The 20,531-nt window shown below is 50.1% G+C and overlaps 1 protein-coding gene across 3 annotated transcripts in view; it reads right to left on the reverse strand.

Annotated features, from left to right (window-relative positions):
• Window positions 1–2,650: 2,650 nt before the first annotated feature.
• FLOT2 (flotillin 2) overlaps window positions 2,651–20,531 on the reverse strand; it is a 30,024-nt gene continuing 12,143 nt past the window's right edge. Inside the window, exons 3-12 of one of the 3 annotated variants that reach the window (XM_079955762.1) lie at window positions 16,923–16,991; window positions 14,773–14,863; window positions 10,977–11,100; window positions 9,207–9,325; window positions 8,515–8,628; window positions 8,278–8,397; window positions 7,140–7,354; window positions 6,718–6,901; window positions 6,450–6,599; window positions 2,651–4,626 (exon numbers count right to left, since the gene is read on the reverse strand). In XM_079955762.1, coding sequence (XP_079811888.1) covers window positions 4,588–4,626; window positions 6,450–6,599; window positions 6,718–6,901; window positions 7,140–7,354; window positions 8,278–8,397; window positions 8,515–8,628; window positions 9,207–9,325; window positions 10,977–11,100; window positions 14,773–14,863; window positions 16,923–16,991 — 1,225 coding nt within the window. In that variant the 3' untranslated portion in view covers window positions 2,651–4,587. Of the gene's footprint in view, window positions 4,627–6,449; window positions 6,600–6,717; window positions 6,902–7,139; window positions 7,355–8,277; window positions 8,398–8,514; window positions 8,629–9,206; window positions 9,326–10,976; window positions 11,101–14,772; window positions 14,864–16,900; window positions 16,992–20,531 lie in introns of all 3 variants that reach the window. The other 2 variants (XM_079955760.1, XM_079955761.1) reach the window with 2 other exon arrangements.

A 20,531-nucleotide genomic window follows, 5' to 3' on the forward strand; every position in this document is an offset into this window, starting at 1 on the left:
AACTTGAAGTCTCTTGGAAACGTGTGTTTACTTGGAGGAGAGATGTCATGCCGGGAGGAATGTTTCTTAGGAGTGCCCCATTTTTACTTTTAAATTATATACCACCCTAAACCCGGAGGTCTCAGGGTGGTTCACAGAATTAAATCAAAATATAAAACCACAGAATAATCAAAATAAAAACAATACTCTCCGCCCAAAACCCCACATTTTAAAAGGGCATAGGATGTCAATAACCCAAAGACCTGGTTAAAAAGGAATGTTTTTGCCTGTTGCCTAAAGGTGTATAATGAAGGTGCCAGGCGAACTTCCCTGGGGAGAGCATTCCAGAGTCAGGGAGCCACTGCAGAAAAGGCCCTTCTTGTGTTGCCACCCTCCGGACCTCTTGAGGACGAGGGACATGCAGGAGGGTCTCAGAAGATGATCTCAGGGTCTGGATAGCCACATATTTCCTGGCGAGAGAGGTCAAGCTGTACCTGGGCATAACCCTTCTCGCCCCTAGCCAGCTTCCATCAATAAAGGCACTTGTCTCGTGCCAGGCCATCGTCACCCGGCATTCTCTCCCCACCCCATTTTTTCCAGGGTTCTTTATCACACAAAGCTCCTTTCCTTCACCCCCAAGTCCAAAGATTTGCCCTGCTGCAGAGATGCATCAGCAGGAGGCGGCTCAAGGGTGGTGTCTGTGGTGTGCGGATAAGAAGTCCAGCCTCCCTTTGCAAAAAAGAAAAGGGGGAAAGGGACCGCACCCTGGCCTTATCTGAAGCCCCTCCGCTTCATCTGAGACACCAGCCCTCCTCCTCCTCCTGGGCTAAGGAACCGTCTCCTCCCAGGCAAACCTATCTGCGGGACAAGCAAGCCGGGCTGGCCCTGCTGCAGCCCACTCCTCTGCCACCAGGCATGCCTCAAATGCCACCCAAATACAACACAAGATCTACCCACCCGGGAAGAATGGCAGATGAAGGTGATGGAATACATGGAACTGGCTGAGATGACTGGCAGAATCTGGGACCAAGGAGAAGAGTCGGTGGAAGAAGATTGGAAAAAATTTAAAGTTTATCTTCAAAAATATTGCAAAATTAAGGATTGCTAGAAAGATGTTGGGAAAAGAAAATTATGTGGTTTTAGCAGAAATGACATAAAGGATTAAGTAAAAATGAATTGGTGAAAGAGAGAATGTAAAATTATAGTATATTCAGACAAATTATTAAGATAAAAATAAGGTTGGAAGGATTTGCTGAAATAACAAATTGAATTAGAATACAAAAATGGGAGGTGTGAGGAGGTCAAGCAAATAAGTGAATGTAAGCAAGTGATGTATAGGTTTGACTTGTCCTTTATCCTTTTTTCTTTTTTCTGTTTTTTGATGGTGTATTGTTTTTTCTTTTTATTGTTATTTAATCTTTAAAACTTTAATAAAAATTTATTAAAAAAACAAAAAGCCACCCAAATATAAATGCCCAGGAAGCTAATGGGACGCCTTCCGATGCCTCCAGAAACAAGTGCAGTTCAGACAGTCAGAGGAGGACCTGGGAGAGGCCAGGGTTCAAATCCCTACTTGGCCACGAAGCTCCCTGGGCGTGAGCTTGGGCCCAGTCGCTGTCTCTCAGCCGAACCTGCCTCACAGGGTTGTTGTGAGCTCCTTGGGAGAAAAGGTGGGATAATAATAATAATAATAATAATAATAATAATAATAATAATAATAATAATAATAATTTATTATTTATACCCCACCCATCTGGCTGGATTTCCCCAGCCACTCTGGGCGGCTTCCAACAGAACCCTAAAATACAATAACCTATTAAACATTAAAAGCTTCCCTAAACAGGGCTGCCTTCAGATGTCTTCTAAAAGTCTGGTAGTTATTTTTCTCTTTAAAAATAACTAGGGCGTTCCACAGGGCAGGCGCCACCACCAAGAAGGCCCTCTGTCTGGTTCCTGTAACCTCACTTCTTGCAATGAGGGAACCACCAGAAGACCCTCGGCGCTGGACCTCAGTGTCCGGGCAGAATGATGGGGGTGGAGATGCTCCTTCAGGTATACTGGACTGAGGCCGTTTAGGGCTTTAAAGGTCAGCACCAACACTTTGAATTCATAGAATCATAGAGTTGGAAGAGACCACAAGGGCCATCGAGTCCAACCCCCTGCCAAGCAGGAAACAGAATTATGCTCGGAAACGTCCTGGGAGCCAGTGTAGGTCTTTCAAGACCAGTGTTATGTGGTCTCGGCGGCCGCCCCCTGTCACCAGTCTAGCTGCCGCATTCTGGATTAGTTGTAGTTTCTGGGTCACCTTCAAAAGTAGCCCCACGTAGAGTGCATTGCAGTAGTCCAAGCGAGAGATAACCAGAGCATGCACCACTCTGGTGAGACAGTCTGCGAGCAGGGAGGGCCTCATCCTGGTAGACAGCCGCCCTGGATACAGAATTGACCTGCGCCTCCATGGACAGCTGTGAGTCCGGAATGACTCCCAGGATAGAAATGTGAAAATAAGCTGAGCCATGCCTGTAGACCCACAGCAGGTAGAGTGGCAAGGGGAGAGCCCCGCTGTATCTCCCAAGAGCAGCAGTGGTGTTCCGGCCACCCCAGAGAGGCCCCCACTTGCACCGTCTCCTCTTTGGAAACCAGGACGGAAAAAGACGAGACAAAGGCGGCCTGGTGAGGTCACAATAACTTTTTATTGTACATTATTTCACACTTGGGATGCACACGGGGCCCCCGGCGAATCCTGGCACAGGCGGTCATGCACCACATATCCATGCAGAGAACGCGTGGCGTGGGGCGGGGGCAGGAGAGCAGGTGATGCTGGGGGTGGGGGGAAGAGGGAAGGTAAAATGGGGACAGGAATCCAGTGCTCTCTCCCTGAAAGCTGACAGAGGGGCACCACCCAGGCCTTTCTGTGTGTGGTGGGGGGTGAGGGAAACATGCTTGGGCCCCAAAGAACCCCTCACTTCCACCCAAGCTTCCAGACCCCCCCCCGAATAACCCCTCTGCTGCCTCCCCACACTGAACCTTTGGCGGCACAAACCCAGATCCTGCTCCGAATAAAATAAAAATAAAGAAATTGGCACCCTCCCACCTCCTTCACAGTACTTAGGTGGGGTATAAAAAGTGAGGGGGGGGGCTCTGAAATGCAGCAGCAGCAGCAGTCTGCACAGGAGGCAATTGCAAGAAAGCATGGCTGGGATACCCCCCCCCCGCATGCGGAGAGCAAACAGGCACGCTTCGCATGTAAGAATAATAAACAGTACAGACGTTTGTGTGAACAGTACAGACTGGGGAGGAGGAAGGTGCATAGAAACCCTGCAAAAGGGGGGGGGGAGCGCCTTGCACTGCCCTCCTGCACCTCCCCCAAACTGTCATGGAGCCATGTTTGCATCTGGAGGGTGGGGGCACCGTGTAGCAAATTGCAAAGGGAGAAGGGGATCTCTACGGCACAGAGGAGCGGGGAAAAAGAGGGGGCTGCGTTTTGCGAGACAAGAGGTGCAGAAGGCAGGTGCCTTCCATTCTAGTGCACACAGGGTAATGCCAGGCAATGGGCTCCAGGGCCTCTCGCCAGTGGGGCAGGGAGGGACTGCTTGGAAATTCCCAGCTTAGGATACAAGACCGGCTCCCTCTCTCCCAGGGTTCAGGGAGAAAGCAGACAAGTTTGCCACAGTGCAAGTCTTTCCTCTCCCTTTCTAGTTCTGGAGGGGTGGGTGAAGGAGCCCCGGGGAGCATATGCAGGCTGACCACCGCCTGGCGGGCATCTGCAAGACACGGGAGCAGAAGGCAGGATGCCCAGAGGGGTTCTTGAGGTTCCTGCCAACTGTGGATGCAGGGCAGGCGTGATGGACCACTGAAGAAATCAGGCACTGTGTGTGTTGTATGTGTATTCGGACTGATGGCGAGCAAGATATGTTCATGGCGTCTGCGGAACGAGAGGTCGTGGCATTGATTTGGCCCTGGGCTGCGGGGATGCCCGCCGGGTGCCCACGGCTTGAGGTCCTGGCAAGGGGTTGGGCTGAGCGGGCGTGTAACAATATGGCGGCCTTCACCCTCCACCACCTGCCCCCTTTGGAGCTCCAAGAGCGCAGGGACCGCAGGGCACCCCACTGGCAGATATGGCTCAATCTCAATCCGCCATTGGCACCAAGAGGAGCAGTGGCCAGGGACACCCCCCCATCAGCGCCTTGAAGGGCCGTGTCCCCTCCGTAGCACAAAAGCATATGGAAGGGGGAAGTTCTCCTCAACTGGGGCAGCAGGGCCCAGCGTCGGGCCTCCTCCCAATTTGGGGGTGCGTCCTCCCTGCCCCGAGAACGGCGCAGCGGTCGGTCAAGGCACAGACTTTGCAAGAGCACAGATAAGAGAGGGGAGAAAGTGTTGGCTAGCATGACACAGAGCGGGGCTGGGGGGTTACAAAAGAAGGAAACCTCTCTTGGAAATGCAAGGACTAGCGGGGACGCGCCCCGCTCAGATCCCCCGAAAAAGATATAAGGCACCCGAGAGTAGCCCCCACCGTCTCCACGGATGAAGAGGAGCTCGCAGTGTTTGCGGCAGTCGGTGGGAAGTGCATAAATGGAAGGAGAGGGGGGCACTTCACCAGCTTGCCTCCTCTCAGGCCTGGGCTCCGGTCGCTTTCTGAATGAGGGGGATCTGCGAGGGAGAAGAGAGGGCGGGACAAAGGCCGTCAGGGACTGTTTCCTCCTTCCCGTAACTTCTTACTTGTTTATATGCTACCCTTCCCTCAAATGTTCTCAGGACAAAAGCACAAATAAATAGTTAAAAGAGAAACGACAAAGCAGGAACAAGCCCCGCCCCAAAGCCCCACACATTTAAAAGGCTGTCGAGCATTAATCAGCCCAAGGCCTGGTTGAAGAGGAATGTTTTTGCCTGACAGCTAAAGGTGTATAATGAGAGCATCTCACAAACAGGGAGCCACCGCAGAAAAGGCCCCGTTGTCGTGTCACCACCCTCCAGACACCTTGCAGAGGAGGCACACACAGAAGGGCCTCTGGTGACAATTGCAGGGTCTGGGTCAGTTCATATGGGGAGAGGTATTGCAGTCCTGAATGTTTAAGGCTTTAATTGGGCCCGGAAACTCATCGGCAGCCTGGACTCAGCGTCGCTGGGGAATTCAAAATGGCACTCAAATGTAGGCAAAAAAACTGCTCCTTAAGCTTGGGAACCATCTGGTTGTGGAAGCTTAAGATGTATCCAAATGCATATAACATCAGAAGAGCCTACTGGATCAGACCAAAGGGAGCCCGCCTGGTCAAACTTGTGTTCTCACAGGGGCCAAACAGATGCCCATTGTAGGAAACATCTAAGCTGGACCTGGGCGCAACAGCAACCCTCTCCCCTCTTGCAGTTCCCAGGAACGGGCATTTAGGGGCATTTACAGGTGAAGCTTTTTCTTCCACACTTTCCCCTTCCGCATAACTTTCCATTAATGTGCTTTGATATAGGACTTTGGGAACATCCAACTTCTTCTGCAATTACCTTTTGAGGCTTTCCCTCCTTACGGAGGGTCTCAGTGATGGCTTTCTGCACAACTGTCAGGTCAGCAGCCTTCCCCAGGATTGTGCTTCCTACTGAACCAGACTGAGAGACCATTTTAAAGGCTCAGGAACCCATTGCAGGTGTTATGGATTGAATAGCTATTGCAGCTTTTCACAATATTCAAATTTTCTGAGATTGTTAATTTGGGGTTTTCATCAGCTGTACGCCATAATCATCACAATTATAACAAATAAAGGCTTGACATATCTCGCTTTGCATGTCATGAGTCTATCTCATATATTTGTTTCACCTTTTAAGCTGAATTACTGAAATAAATGAACTTTTCCACGATATTTTAATTTTTCGAGTTTCACCTGTACTGTCTCTAACACTGCCACAGGGACATTGTGGCTGGTAGCCCAACAGCCATACCCTCCAAAACAATTCCTCAATCCTCTCCCCAGGGAAGCTCACCTGCTGCCCTTGTTACATATCTTTAGGTGCCAGGCAAGAACACTCCTTTGTGTGGTGCGGCAATTATTATTTCTCTGTTTGTTACTATACTGCGTATTTTGACGTTTTTATCTTATAAACTGCCCTATGATCCTCGGATGAAGGGCCGTATGGAAATTAATTAATTCAGTAATAAAAATAAAGCCACTCGTTTGGACTACCTAAAACAATAGCATTGACGGCCACAACATTTAGTGTTAAGTATATGCTGTGAAAATGAGGACTCCCTTTCGTCCCTCCTGAACCCCCCAGCATTCAGCTTCACCGGTGGCTCCAATGAGCTCTGGTATTAAAGAAAGAAGGGCCTGCTGGATCAGGCCAATGGCCCATCTGCTGTGAGCTCCAGTTAAGAAAAGAAGCAGAAATTAAAAGCAATATATATATATATATATATATATATATATATATATATATATATATTTCAAAGGGCAGGCAGACACCACTGCCTGCCCCACCTGCCTCACCTTGGAGAGGTCGACCCCCGTGAGGGCATGGACGGACGCAGGGAGCTCAGCCAGCAGCCGGTTCACATCCGTAGTCATCTTGTTGTTTTCCCCGCTGAGGATGACGATTTCATCCACCTTTGAGAGAGGTGCAGCCACCTTGGCAGCAATCTGAGAGGGACAGAGAGAGAGAGAGAAGGCAGTGTGTCAGGATCCAGGCGCAGGCCCCAGGGGGAGAGAGGCAGGGACGCAGGCAGCTTCCCCCCCCCATCCCCATCAGCCTCCTCACCTGGGGCAGGGTGTCCAGGACCAAGGCTATCTTGGCTGCCTCCCCATACTGCTGGTAGGCCTCTGCCTTGAGCTTCATCTTCTCAGCCTCCGCTTTGCCAATGGCCTCGATCACCAGGGCCTCTGCCTCTCCGATCTTGCGGATCTTCTCCCCTTCGGCCCGAGCGATCAGCACCTGCTTCACCCTTGAGAGGGAGAGAGCTTGGTCAGAGATGTTCCCCCAGGATGTGGGGCACACAAGGCCTAAGAGTGGGACGCCTCCTCCAGCGGTGGCTCAGGGCAGGGGCTTTCCAGCCCCTCCGCAAAGCAAAAGTTCTCACAGGGGGGTCCATGGGAAGTTTTACTTGGGGACACATCCCCAGGCCCCTCTGGCTGCGCAAGGCCCCCTAAGGAAGGGAAATCCCACCCTGCAGCCCCACTCACTTCTCTCCCTCGGCAATCTCCTGCATGCGGTGCGCCTCTGCTTCCGCTGGCAACTTGACAGTGGCGATGAGCTCCTTGTCCATGCGGATGACCTCCTGTTCCTCAACGTCAATCTGCTTCCGGCGCTGCACGACCTCAATCTCGATCTCCTCTTGGCGGATCTTCTGCTGCTCTTTGGCTCCTTGCAGCTCGTATGCCAGCTGGGCCTGCGCCGTCTGCAAAGAGATGGGGAAGGGGCCACAAGGAGGTTACATGGCCTGCAATTGACAAAAAGCCCCCACTTCGTCCTGATGAGCCCTATACGTCACTCTGAGGCTCAGGGCTGGGTTACACCAGCATCCTACATTCCCCTGTCCTTGTGTGACAATGTCCTCACCCCCTCTCTGCAAACTGTAAATTCACTTTAACTTATATGTCACTTGGCTGTGAAAAACAACAACCTCAATAAATTATCAATAAAAAGAATTAACCACAATAACTTAAGACTTTCAAGTTGCAATGGACTGTAGACTAAAAGCAGTTTAGAACTTGCATCAGGTGTCTAAACGTCAGTGCAGGCTTGTCAAAACAAGAATTCATAGCAGGGGCCTAAAGACTCCTTGCCTGCCTGGTGTCAATAGGCAGGGAGTTCCAAAGTGCAGGTGCTGCCCCACTAAAAGACTGAGTTCTTACAAATGCAGAACAGGGAATATATAGTGCCTGTAACAGAGTCAGTTCCACCAATCAAAGCAGGTTGAGTGGGTGCATATGGGAAAGGGTGATTTCACAGGTAAGCTGGTCTCAAGTTTTTAAAGGCTTTATATACTAATATTAACACCTGGAACTTGGGGCCTGGAACTCAACTAGCCTCCTCTTCCAGGTCTCCGCTCTACAACCTATTTATTCTTCCCTTTTGTCATCGAAACCACTTCCCAATTTTTATCCTGCCTGCACACCACCCAGTATTGTGTCTCTGCTGTGGGCAGGCAGGAGCCGTGCGAAGCCATCTCAGACAACCAATTTCTCAAACACCTTGGTGGTTGGTGAACACTCTGGCTGATGGCTCCTACACCCACCCACCTACCCACCCCAGAAGTTAGAAAGTCTTTTCTACTGAAGCCCCAAAGCACTCCTCTGAGTCCCAACCCTCTCCACGCACCTTTATGTTGATCTCTTGGCTGAAGGCGGCTTTCTGCATTTCAAAGGCACGCTTCGAGTCGGCTACCTTGGTGTCTGCCATGAACTTCACATCCAACATTTCTCTCTTGTATTCTGCCTCCTGCAGGAGGAAAACAGTCAGAAGGCAGAGGTCAGCTGACCACGCTCAGAGTGATGCTGGAGCCTGGGCAGGAACCTAAGACGGGCCTCTCCTCTCCTCCTGCGCCATTTGACGTACCCGGATGCCGGCGTCTCGCTCTGCCTCGGCCACTCCGATGTCAGCGTCTCTCTGCACCACGGCGGTCTGGGTCTTCCCTAGGGAGCTCAGGTAGCTGACTTTATCGTAGACATCCTGCGCGGGGAGGAGAGAAATTGCTCCATTCAGGAAATATGAGAGAGAGAGAGAGAGAGAGAGAGAGAGAGAGAGAGAGAGACGTAGCTCAGCGGACAGGAATGCAGACCGGGAACTTCCCTGCCTCTCCGAGGTCAAGGGCCGTAGTTCAGCATCCGAGCCCCTGTGTAGCATGCAGAAGGCCCCGGGTTCAATCCCCAATGGCATCTCAGGGTAGAGCTGGGAGAGACCCCTTGGACAGCTGCTGCTGCCAGTTAGTGCAGGCAGCACTGAGCTAGATGGCCTGACTCTGTGTACGGCAGCTTCCTATGTCTTTGAATAATCCACTAAGCAACAAAGGCCTTTCTGGAGTATTGAAACGGATGATCAGACATGACGAGAGGCATATAAAATGATATCTGGCATGGAGACATTGGATGGAGGTTTCCCTCCCTCTCTCGTAATCCTAGAACCCCTGCGTGTTGGAGTGTCAGAGCAGATAAAAGGAAGCACTTCTTCACGCAGCGCAGAGTTAGACTGCGGAACTCCCTCCCACAGGAGGCAGCGAGGGCTAACTCAAAAAGGGTCGCAGCTCGTACCTTGATAGTGAAACTCAGGATCTCAATGCCCATCCGGCCCACATCAGGAGCAGCTACTTCTCGCACGAGCTTGGCAAATTGGTCCCTGTCCTGATAGATCTGCTCGACGGTCAAGGTCCCTGCAGAAGGGGGAAGGCAGAAGACAAGATGGTGTCTGGCACGACGGAGGCAAAGTGGCTACGAAGGAGGGAGTCCAGGAGACGCCCGTATGGCATGTGCTTCTGCCAAACCAAGTGAGCAGAAAGAAAGGTCCCATCTGCACTAAACATCTAAACCAGCCATCATACTGCTTCCAACGGTCATGACTTCCCTACTAAAGATCTTGGGATGTGTAATTTATTAAGGGTGCTCAGAGTAGTTCCGAAGAACCCTATGCTCCTCAAAGAACTACCATTCCCAGCATTCCCTGGGAAGGATTGACTGTTAAACCACTCTGGGCATTGCAGCTGCGGGAGGCGAACAGGGGTCTCCTAACAACTCTCAGCACCCTGAACAGACTGCAGCTCCCAGAGTTCTTTGGGGGCACCATGAACGTTTAAAGGGGTGCAATGCTGCTTTAAACATATAATACCGCAGATGGGGTCAATGTTATGCTACCCGTGAAGCAAAGGGTTTAGCTAGCTCTTCTCAGGCAGCCACATGCACACTGAAGTTGCAAGGATTGCAATTCAACAGTACTTTTTTTATTATGCCCAGGGGAATCGTATGTAAAAGGAATTAGAAGGGAATTAAAAACATTCTCTACCTAAGTTGCAGGCAATCACAATACCCTGACATAATCAATAAGCAACAAAGCACGGAAACGTTCCAACATGCTCTACAATGTGCGAACGCTTGATAAAACTCACTAAATATATTAAAAAATTCTTTACAACAAGAAAATAGGGACACTCCTGTAGAGTCGTAGAATTGTAGAGTTGGCTCAGGGACCCCCAAGGGTCATCTAGTCCAGCCCTCTGCAAGGCAGGAATCTCAAAGCATCCATGACAGATGGCCATCTAACCTCTGCTTAAAAACCTCCAATTAAGGAAACTTGCAGGGGGAATTCATTCCAGTGTCAAACAGCTCTTATCATCAGAAAGTTCTTCCTGGTGTCTAGTGGGAATCTCAAACCCATTGGTCCGAGTCTTACCTTCCAGAGCAGGGGGAAACAATCTTGCTCACTCTTCCATGGGACAGCCCTTCATATATTGGAAGATGGCTATCCTGTCTCCTCTCCATCTCCTCTTTCCCAGTTTAAACATACCCAACTCCCTCAACTGCTCCTCATCAGGCGTGGTTTACAGGCCCTTGACCATCCCGGTCTCCCTCCTCTGCCCACCTTCCAGCCTGTCAACATCCTTCTTAAATTGTGGTGCCCAGAACTGGACACAGCACCTCAGGTGTGGTCTGACCAAGGCAGAATAGAATGGTCCTATTACTTCCCTTGACCTGGACACAAGACCTCTGTGGATGTGGCCTAGAACTGTAGATACCACAGCTTCCATTACTCTTCCATAAGAAGTTGAAGACTGCCATTGCCTCAGATTAAAAACAGTCTACTTCACACGATAAAAGCACCACCTGTGTATTTACGACATTTTGAATGTGACCAAGCAGTTAAATATATGTAACATTGCATTTAATATCCGCGTTGCTTTTACGTATGTATCCCCCCTTGACAAAAAAAAGCTACTGAAACAGTGTTGGGAACACCAATCCTTGCAGCCGCTTATTTCCAGACGTTTATGCGAAGCGAGAGAGGGCGCCCCCCCCAGCCACGCCCCCCACCTAGGATGGAGCGCAGGTGCCCTTCCAGCGTCTGGAGGACCACATTCTTGATATCCTGCACGTTCTTGCCCAGAAACTGCTCACAAGCCACCGCAAGAAGCTCCCTCTCAGTCAGGATTTTCACCTGCAAAGAGAGAGAGAGAGAGAGAGAGAGAGAGAGAGAGAGAGAGAGAGAAAAGAAGAAGACATTTGACATGAGCCGCGAAGGGGCCAATACGGTCGATGAAGTGATAGGCTAGTGACAGAAGCAGAGCCTGTGACCGCTGGGGCACCCTTGGGGTGACTCAGCTCAGCTCTGCTCCACAAGGATCAGGTCACCAGGAGCCCTCTTCATACCCATCAGCAGTAAACCGGGAGTTTTTGTTAGGAGGCAGGCTGCAGGGGAGCCCTGTACCTGATTTTAAAACTCTTTGCATCGGTTCCTGATCCTGGAGAGCAAACCAACAGAATGGGTGGCCCCAGAGGAAGCAGCCTCAAAGCAGCAAGACCACGAGTTCTGGGGGTCCCGGCACCCTAGCTCTGCATCCAAGAGGAGGGCATGCTGTAAGCCAGGTGTGGGGGCATCGCCACCCCTCCCCAGATGTTGCTGGGCACCAGCTCCCATCATTCCCTTGGAAACCTGGGAGTTGGAGGCCAGCAACAGCTGGAGGGCCACAGGGTCCCCACCTGCTGTAAGGAAAACCAGGAGCCCACCCCCCTCTCGCTCCTGCCAGAGGGAGGCAACTGAGGCATCAACCCATTGCACATGGAGCTCAAAAGCACCAATGACCAATTCAGAAGGTTTGGCATCATAATGTCAGAATGTATGCGAACTTGCTTCTGCTCTCCCACCCACCCACCCACCCCCTCTCTTCCGAAAAGTCATTTCCTTAAATTTCTCAGCTCTCAAGGGTAAACAGGCTGGCCAGATCACCTGAGTGCTTTTCTTTCTCTTTCACAATTAATAATAATTTATTATTTATACCCCGCCCACCTGGCTGAGTTTCCCCAGCCACTCTGGGCGGCTCCCAATCAAGTGTTAAAAACAATACAGCATCAAATATTAAAAACTTCCCTAAACAGGGCTGCCTTCAGATGTCTTTTAAAGAGAAGATAGCTGCTTATTTCCTTCAAATCTGAAGGGAGGGCGTTCCACAGGGCGGGCGCCACTACTGAGAAGGCCCTCTGCCTGGTTCCCTGTAACCTCACTTCTTGCAATGAGGGAACCGCCAGAAGGCCCTCGGCGCTGGACCTCAGCGGATGGTACAAGCTGGTGCAAAGCCAGCAGGCCTCTCTTGTAACTGTTTCAGCTGATTACTCCGTTTGGGGATTGCAAGCGCCGCTTGATATCGTCAGGAAGGGGGTAGCTGTTTATCCCAACTGCAAAAAATGAGCCAGGGAAGTTTGGGTGGTGGTAGTCTGTACTGGACTCTGCAGGTTATCCACCAGGAAGGAAGTAAGCCGGTATGTCTGTGTAGGCTGGACATAATTTCACTCTCCCATCCTGGGGCCGCTCCTAAGGTTCAAGTCTCTCCCCCCACCCCCCGCCTTTAGGGGTTCTAGCCAACTAGATTCTGCTCAGAGCAGACCTATTAAACTGATGCATCTCATTCAGTCATTCCTGTCACTTCAGTTGCTGTACTCTGAGCAGAAATAACATCAGATACAACCTCATAATTCCTTTTCTCGTCTGGCCTGGTAGGAAAGAGAATGCACCCAAATGGCACAGAAAGAGAAAGAAAAAAACATTCCCAGGAGGAGTTTTTTTTAAAAAAATTAAAAAGCAAATAAAAAATGTGAACTGGCCAGCAGGCTTAATAAAATATATGTAAAATAGCAGGAGATAGAGGCTTTATTAATGTTAACACATTACGGGATTACGAAGGCAATGAACTTTTTAAAAATAAAAATCCTACAGCTGTTTTAATTGGGGAAGCCAGGAGTTCATCGCCACATCGCACAACCCCAGAGAAAACTCAAAAATAACAACAGGGGGGGAAAGGGAGAGGAGACAGATGTGATGGGAGGAATTCCAACGCCTTATTAAGGAGAAACTTCCACCAGGGCAAGCATATTTACTTGCCCCACCAAACAATCCCTGCTCTCCTCTGCCCCCTCTGCACTGCGGGTTCTCTTGACCACTCTTCCAAGAGCCAATTGGGGTGGGGAACGTGGGGAAAGGAGGGGGGGTGGAAGCCTCATTGTGCCAGCCCTTGGGCAGGGCTTCTGCTGACAGGACGCCATCAGCTGAATCTCCCGCCCCCCGTTCTATCGGCCTGCCTGAAATCCACGTCCCTATTCCCTGAAAATAAGACGGGAGGGTGCTTTTGGGAAGCTTCCAGCCTCACCCTGCCACTTTGCTCCTCCTGGAACTATAAAAGGGGCCAGGGTGGGGTGGGGTGAGCGGTGGGAATCACAAAGCACCGCAGGGACACAGGAAGCTGCCTTAGACTCAGACCCCTGGGTCCATCGACCTCAGTACTGCTTGCACTGACCGGCAGCAATGGCTCTCCAGGATTTCAAGACTGGGATATTCTCCCCAGCCTGGAGATGCAGGTGGAGGCTGAATCTTCTGCATGCAAAGCGGATGCTCTGCTCACTGAGTTATGGACCTTCCCTTCGACTTCCCAATAAGACCGTGGAGATTAGCCACGATGTTCAGGTCCCTGTTCAAGGGAAGTTCCTGCTGGACAAGCATGGCTGAAGTAATAATAATTTAATAATAATACTTTTATTATTTATAGGCCACTCATCTGCCTGGGTTGCCCCAGTCACTCTGGTTGGCTCTCAGCACAGTATTAAAAACACAATAAAGCCTCAAACGTTAAAAACTTCCCTGTACAGGGCTGCCTCCATATATCTTCTAAAATTAATATAGTTCATTATCTGTTTGACATCCGATGCGAGGGCAGACGCCTCTACCAAGAAGGCCCTCTGCCTCACACCCATTTTTAAAAAGGGGGCTTGCACCTCTGGCATTTGTGGGTGCTTGCCTATGGAAGAAAACTGCAGAAAACCAGACTCGGAATGAGTTAGCTGGTTTTTGCGGGGTGGGAGGGCTGAGTGTCTTGCTAAGCTTGCGACGTTTCTGGCTGCAAAATGGCTCCACTGCTGCGATGACCCTGCACCCAGCGGCACTCCAGAGACAGAGGGTGGACGAAGCACCACCTCAGGAGCTGGGCCAGGTCTGGGGTGATGGTAGCCCAGTGACCTTTGGTGGGCAACAGGGGTGCCCCCATCCCTGCGGTAGACCAGATGACTGGGCCAAACCTAAGGGGTCCATGGAAGGAGCAGAAGCTGGGGCAAGGTTGTTGTTTTTTGGCTAGCTACTGCCTTTGGGAAACAACAGCGACACAGGGGTGAGTGGGGCCAGCTCACCCCACTCTGCTCCAAAGAGGCCCTCCAGGAAAACCAGTAGCTCGCTGTGGTTTCAGGCCTGCCACCATCAGAACATCTGCATATGTAGGGGGAGAAAACACCGAAGAAATATTCCAGACCAGCATGAGTTCGGACGGAGGGTGGCAGTGCAACAGCCCAGGAGCAGGGGTGCCTGTGGCTTTTTCACAAGTGGCAACAGCGCCCTCTGCTGCCCAGGTGGGAGAGAAGCAAGGGCCTTGTGGGGGGACGGGACCATGCAGCGGTGAACTGGCGGTGGGGGGTGGGGTGAGAATCAGCTATCGAACAAAAGGCTGGTGTTTTCGGAGCAGACAGCGCCTCTCTCGCTCCCCTGGGCTAGAGCGGCCTCCTGGGAGGGAGAGACCAGGAAGGGTTACAGAGGCATGCATTCCTGAAAGGAGGTGTTTTCAAGTTACTGTACCTGGGCCACACCTGTGACAGTTAAAGCTACCCCCTCCGCCGTCTCTACGTCCTCGCACCTGGGCTGTAACGTCATTATCTCTAGGGAAATCCTGCCAAAAAACGTAAAACATTGGCACGTTTCCAGGTAACAGGCTCAGCTCTCTTCCCCCGTGGCTCGGGGCCACCTGCTGCTTTCCTCCCAGGTAATGCAGATGCAAGATGTACGGCTGCCTGGACAAAAAATTAGAGGGGGCTCCCTCCCCCACCCCCAGCCCTAAAAAAACGAGGGCCGCTTGGCTGTGTTGGAAGCCAGTGGAGAAAAGCCTTGAAGCCACATGGACCAGGTAAACACAAAGGGGTCCCACTGAGAGGTTTCCCCTCCCAGGAGGAGGGCGGCCCCTCCTGCTTCTCAGGCCTCAGAAGGACAGCTGCCTGCCTGAAGCACCCTAGGGTGTCCACACAGAAGGTCAGCACTGGAAGCTGCCTGGGCAAAGGACTGAGGAAGCAGGCTTTTAAAAAAGGCCCCTGGGATGTTGGTTGGTTTATGCACCTGAGCATCATCAAAAGGCAAGGAAGGACCCCCTGTGAGGCTGAGGCTAGGCTACTGTAGTGTGCTGGGGTCACCCTTGGAGACTGTCTAGATGTGGGGGAAATATTGGGTTTCCTCCGAGGTGGAGGAAAATCTTTGGGGAGTTAGGATTTAAAAGCCACCCCTATTTGGACTGGCTTTTGTCCCTATGAGCTGAGCTGTGGGAGAGGTTTCATACACAAGCTTTCTTTTAATCTTGGCTTAATGAGACACACAAATGTATTTTTAAAAAAACGCATACACACCATGACAGGCTCTGCCACCCGGGCTTTGCCAACCTGGTGCCTTCCAGGTGTTCTGGACTACAGCTCCCACCAGCGCCAGCATCATCATATAGCTGCACTGGCTCGGTGGGGGGCTGATGGGAACTGTAGTCCACATCGCCTGGGCTGAGGAAGGCTGCTCTGATCCCTCTGGACATGGTACTACAGAAGGCAGGTGGGCCTGTCACAGACTACAGAGGGCCTTCTGCTGCCTAGGTGGAAACATCTGATTCCCTCCACGGTTATACTATGTCCCTGGAGGGAAGAGAAAGGGACCGAGTATAGTTGTTATCAACCTTCCTCTGGCCAGGTGCCCTGCCATTGTTGCTGGACTCCCAAGTCCCATCAGAGTGGGCAGCCAGCATGGCCAATGGTCAGGGAAGCTGGAAGCAATGCCTGGAGGGCCAGCCCTGGCTGGGGGAGGTTGGGATCGAATCTTCAGAGAAGCAAACACACCTGGCAGGTGTGTGCTTTTCACCTGATGGGTGGTGTGTTCAGCTCATAGAGTTGACTTAGCCAACCAAACACCCTACTACTGACGGGGGTGCAGAGCACCTGCTTTGCATGGAGGCAGCCCCCCAAACTTAGAGATGTGGCAGGGAAGACCCTTCTCTGCCAGAAACGCTGGAGAGCTGCTGTCAATCACGGCTAGGAAGATGCTTTGCAGCGAGTCAGAAGGTTGGTGCATCCAGCCCAGAGTGATCTGCCCTTGGTGGGGGCGAAGGAATACATTTTTCCTGACACATTTCAGGTGCCACAGGACAGCCTGCTCTCGGACTGGCCCAGGAAGTCTGCTATGTCCCTAAGGGGTAGGATCCTAGGCCCCTCTTTCCTCTCTCTCTCTCTCTCTCTCTCTCTCTCTCTCTCTCTCTCTCTCCCCCTCTCCCAGAGCTGCCTTCCTGTCCCTGTGCGAGGCTGGTGAAGCAGGGGGATGTGGCAATGGCGGGGGGGGGGCGGAGGGGGTGGACGAGCGGATGCTAGCCATGTTCCCAGAACCCTGTGAGAATTTTGGAAGAGCTTTTGCATGCATCTCTCTCTCTCTCCCTCTCCATTACCATGGGGTGCAACAGCAGGTAGCAAGAGCCAGAGACAAGGGGGAGGAGGAAGGCGAAGGAGAGAGAAAGGGCTGGTGCCGAGAGCGGCCGCGAGAGAAAGGAAAAAATATATTAAAAAGAGCAAGCCCTCAAGTCCTTGTGCCGCCACAGTCGCTGCTTGCTGCTCTGCCGCTGCGTGAGAAAGAATGGAGAGAAGGAGACCGGTTAGGGACAAGAGGTTAGAAGTGGGCAGATTATTACCTGTGCGACCCCCGTTACGTACAGTGGGACCCCCTCCGACGTCTCAATATTCTCACAGCGACAAAGGATGGTCATAACCTCCAAAGACAGTCTGAACAGTGATAAATAAAGGTAGGACAGCAAACACACAAAGGTGGTGGTTACCAGAGAGCAAGAGAACACCAGAATTTGCCAAGGAGGAAAGACGGGACTCCGGGGTGGGGGTTGCATCTTGGGGCCAGGCAAGAGGGGCCGGGTATTTGAAGGAGGCAATGCTGAGCCAAGGCCACCGTTGCCCCCAAAGAACCTGCCCTACTCTGGGTACAACCCACAACACACACACACACCCTCCCCAAAGGACTTCCCAATTATGAAAGCATCATCCCTACCCTGGACTGCTCTGCTCTGTTCACCTGTATAGCAGGTTTAAAGGGCCCTTTTTCTCATCACGCTTTCACTGGGATCGGGGAAACCCTGCTTTTTCTTTTTGTAACGGCAGCTGAGGTGGTTTTGCTTTTGATCTTAAGCCTTCACTGGTTTACATTTAAAAAATATATATATTATTCTTGAATGGTTATAGGTAGGTAGCCGTGTTGCTCTGCCGTAGTCAAAACAAAATTTAAAAAATCCTTCCAGTAGCACCTTAGAGACCAACTAAATTTGTTATTGGTATGAGCTTTCGTGTGCATGCACACTTCTTCAGATACAGATCTGAAGAAGTGTGCACGCACACGAAAGCTCATACCAATAACAAACTTAGTTGATCTCTAAGGTGCTACTGGAAGGATTTTTTTTATTCTTGAATGGCTTTGACATTTGTACCCTGGGGCTGTCTGGCTGATGTTGACCCACGGCAGTGCCTATTCTGTGGTGGCTCCCAATCTGCAGAATGCCCTCCCTGCTGAGGCGTGCTTCTCTGCTGACTTTCAAGAGGCATTATAGAATATTTGTGTTGTTGGCCAAACGACACTGTTCCTGGCATTCCCCAAATCACTGGCTGGGAGTACGCTTTTTAACTGTTTCAGAATGCATTTTCGCTATTAAAATTATTATCTCGAATGGTCTGTTTTTTTCTCCTTTTAAATTACGGATGTGTTTGCCGCCTTGGGCTCCTTTGGGAGGAAAGGCAAGATACAAATTGAATTTACCTGAATTTTAGTAAAATTCTGGCAATCATCTTGCAAGGCAGGGCAGTGCCCAGCTGCACAACAAAGGCTAGGATATGGCAACCCCACCCTTGGGCAGGGAGAAAGACCCAAATCCATCCACCCGCTGCAGATCTCTGCTCCTCCGGCAGCAAACCCAGAGTCCCGTCTTTCTCCTTTCCTTGTTAGTGCCTACAGAGGCAGAGATGCCCCCACAGGTGTTAGGGTGATTATTTGCACATGCTGTGGATTCCCCCCAATCCCCAGCCCCCCCCAACGGACCCTGTGGACTACACACAAAGTGCTTCAGGACAGCAGCAGCAGCGACAGCATCACAGAAAACAGTTAGTCTGTTAGGCTACGCAAGGGACACACAGCAAGGCAACATTCACAGTTAAGGCAGAGAGACAGAGAGAGAGAGAGAGATACACACATGGTGGGGGGTGAAGGGGAGATCCCCCTCCCCTTAAGAAGGCTGGCAAAGGTATCTGCCCCAGCCCACAGGATGCCACAACACACCTCCTCTGGGTCAGAGTCTCCCAGATGCAGAAGGCCACCTAACCTGAGGAATGCACCTGCCCCAGCATTACCTGCTGGCCACAGAGCACACCTCTCCTGCCCTCTGGCCAACCAGCAACCAGGCTCTCTCACAATTTTGCATTGTGGGTAAAGGCAAAAGGAAGGAAGTCAGTCGCGTCCTCCCCAATTTAGCTAGAAGCGGTAGAGTTATATTTTTTTTTGGGGGGGGGGGTTTGATCCAACATGTTTCGATTTGGCATGTGAAAGAAACCAGTCACTCGTAAGAGGGGCCTGTACCCATGGATCTCTGTTCTGAGGCCAGTGAGTTGCACAGAGATGCAACGGGAAGCTTCTTCCAAGGTCAAATGATTCTAGTGTGGCTCATCACTGGGAGAAATTGGAAGGAGGCAACCCCAGAGCGTGAAAACCTCCAGAGCTGCAGCAGGCAGCCTCTTCTCTGAGCTCTAGTTGTTACCTACGTAATGCTGTTTCTAATGGCAAGTTCTGCATGGGCCTAGTGAGGTGAGGTGAGAATATTCTTGAAAATGAGAATATTCTTGAGAATATTCTCTGCTAGAAAATTCTCCAGTTTACAAACTGTAAATTCTAATGTCAGAACCAGTTTTACAATCCACTTTTTAAAAATCTAGTAAATAGTAAGTCAAGCTGTGACACTGCCAGTGTAAGTAATGAGTAACAATTTTTTTTTATCCAGTTACATTACTGAGCATTGTGTCATTCACCACTGGCAGTTCTAAAATGTGAGCTACAGAAAACATTTTTTTTTTAAGTTTTAAAAATGTTATTCATTTAATTTGATGAACATTTGAATTTGCAAGTATTTTAACTATATGTAATAGCATTTTTTCTATTTTGGTGTCACCTTATTCTTAGCAATTCTATACCCTTGGCCATACAGTGTGATTATTATTTTTTTACAGAAAGTAGCTTTAATACTTTATACACTTAGAAGTACCTAGGCTTATACAATTATGTGAGGTGGCCTTGATTTAAACAATTAATGTTTCTATATTTTTATTTAGTGCCAGTAACTGGTTTTTGCAGTGCCATTCAATGGTACAAAGTGCCATTTACCAGAGACTGACATACTGAAATATATTATCATATAATGATAATACATTTAATGTTAATGGCTTCTTTTTATATGTATGCATATAGTTTTATTTATCAACTATATTAACTAATTATACCATTTTCAATTATTAAAATATCATTTTCAATGCATTAAAATGAATATTCTCCTATTTTAAATGAATTTCTCTAATATTCTCATTAATCAAGAATATTCTCCAAAAGATTATTCCTGAGAGTTTAACATCACTACATGGGCCTTGAACAACACTAGTGTGTCCTAGCTTGCGGTTTGGGGGGCATTTGAATCATGTCAAGGTTACAAATTTAAGCTGGTCTCAAGGACAGTTTTCTTTTTTTGCCAAAATGGTCTACAGGAAATGGATCCAAGAAATGGCAGCTCTGTGATGCAAACTACCTAACAAATCAATTTCCTGGCTTATCGGGTGGTGGCGGGAGAAGGAAAGGAACCATGACAGCAAATCAGCGCTCAGATCTGCTGCAGGGTGAATGTGCCTCAAATGTGGCAAGCTTTAAAATATTAGCAAGATGCCCAACTACCATAATGGAGTGGATCGCTGGGGAAAAGTTCTGGGGGTTGCAGGCCTCAGTGTGTATGAAATAAATCCTTTCCAGCTGAGTTTGGACATCGTAGGTCCCTATACATGTTCCCAGAATAGATATGAGGTCTCCCATTCATTACTTTTATCATTAAGACCAAAGTGCCCCTGAAGACGTGTGACTAAAGGCACAGTTGACCAGAGGCAACAGACCATCCATCCCAATGCTGCCCCTTTCACAGTAAAGGGGGGGGTTGGAAGGGGGCTATTAGTTTAACAGCAAAAAGTGTTTGCATAAAGGTTCTGAACCTCTCTGCCTGAAATCAGTTGCTCCAG

The sequence above is a fragment of the Podarcis cretensis genome, assembly GCF_951804945.1.
Source record: "Podarcis cretensis genome assembly, chromosome: 15".
Classification (NCBI taxonomy): domain Eukaryota; kingdom Metazoa; phylum Chordata; class Lepidosauria; order Squamata; family Lacertidae; genus Podarcis; species Podarcis cretensis.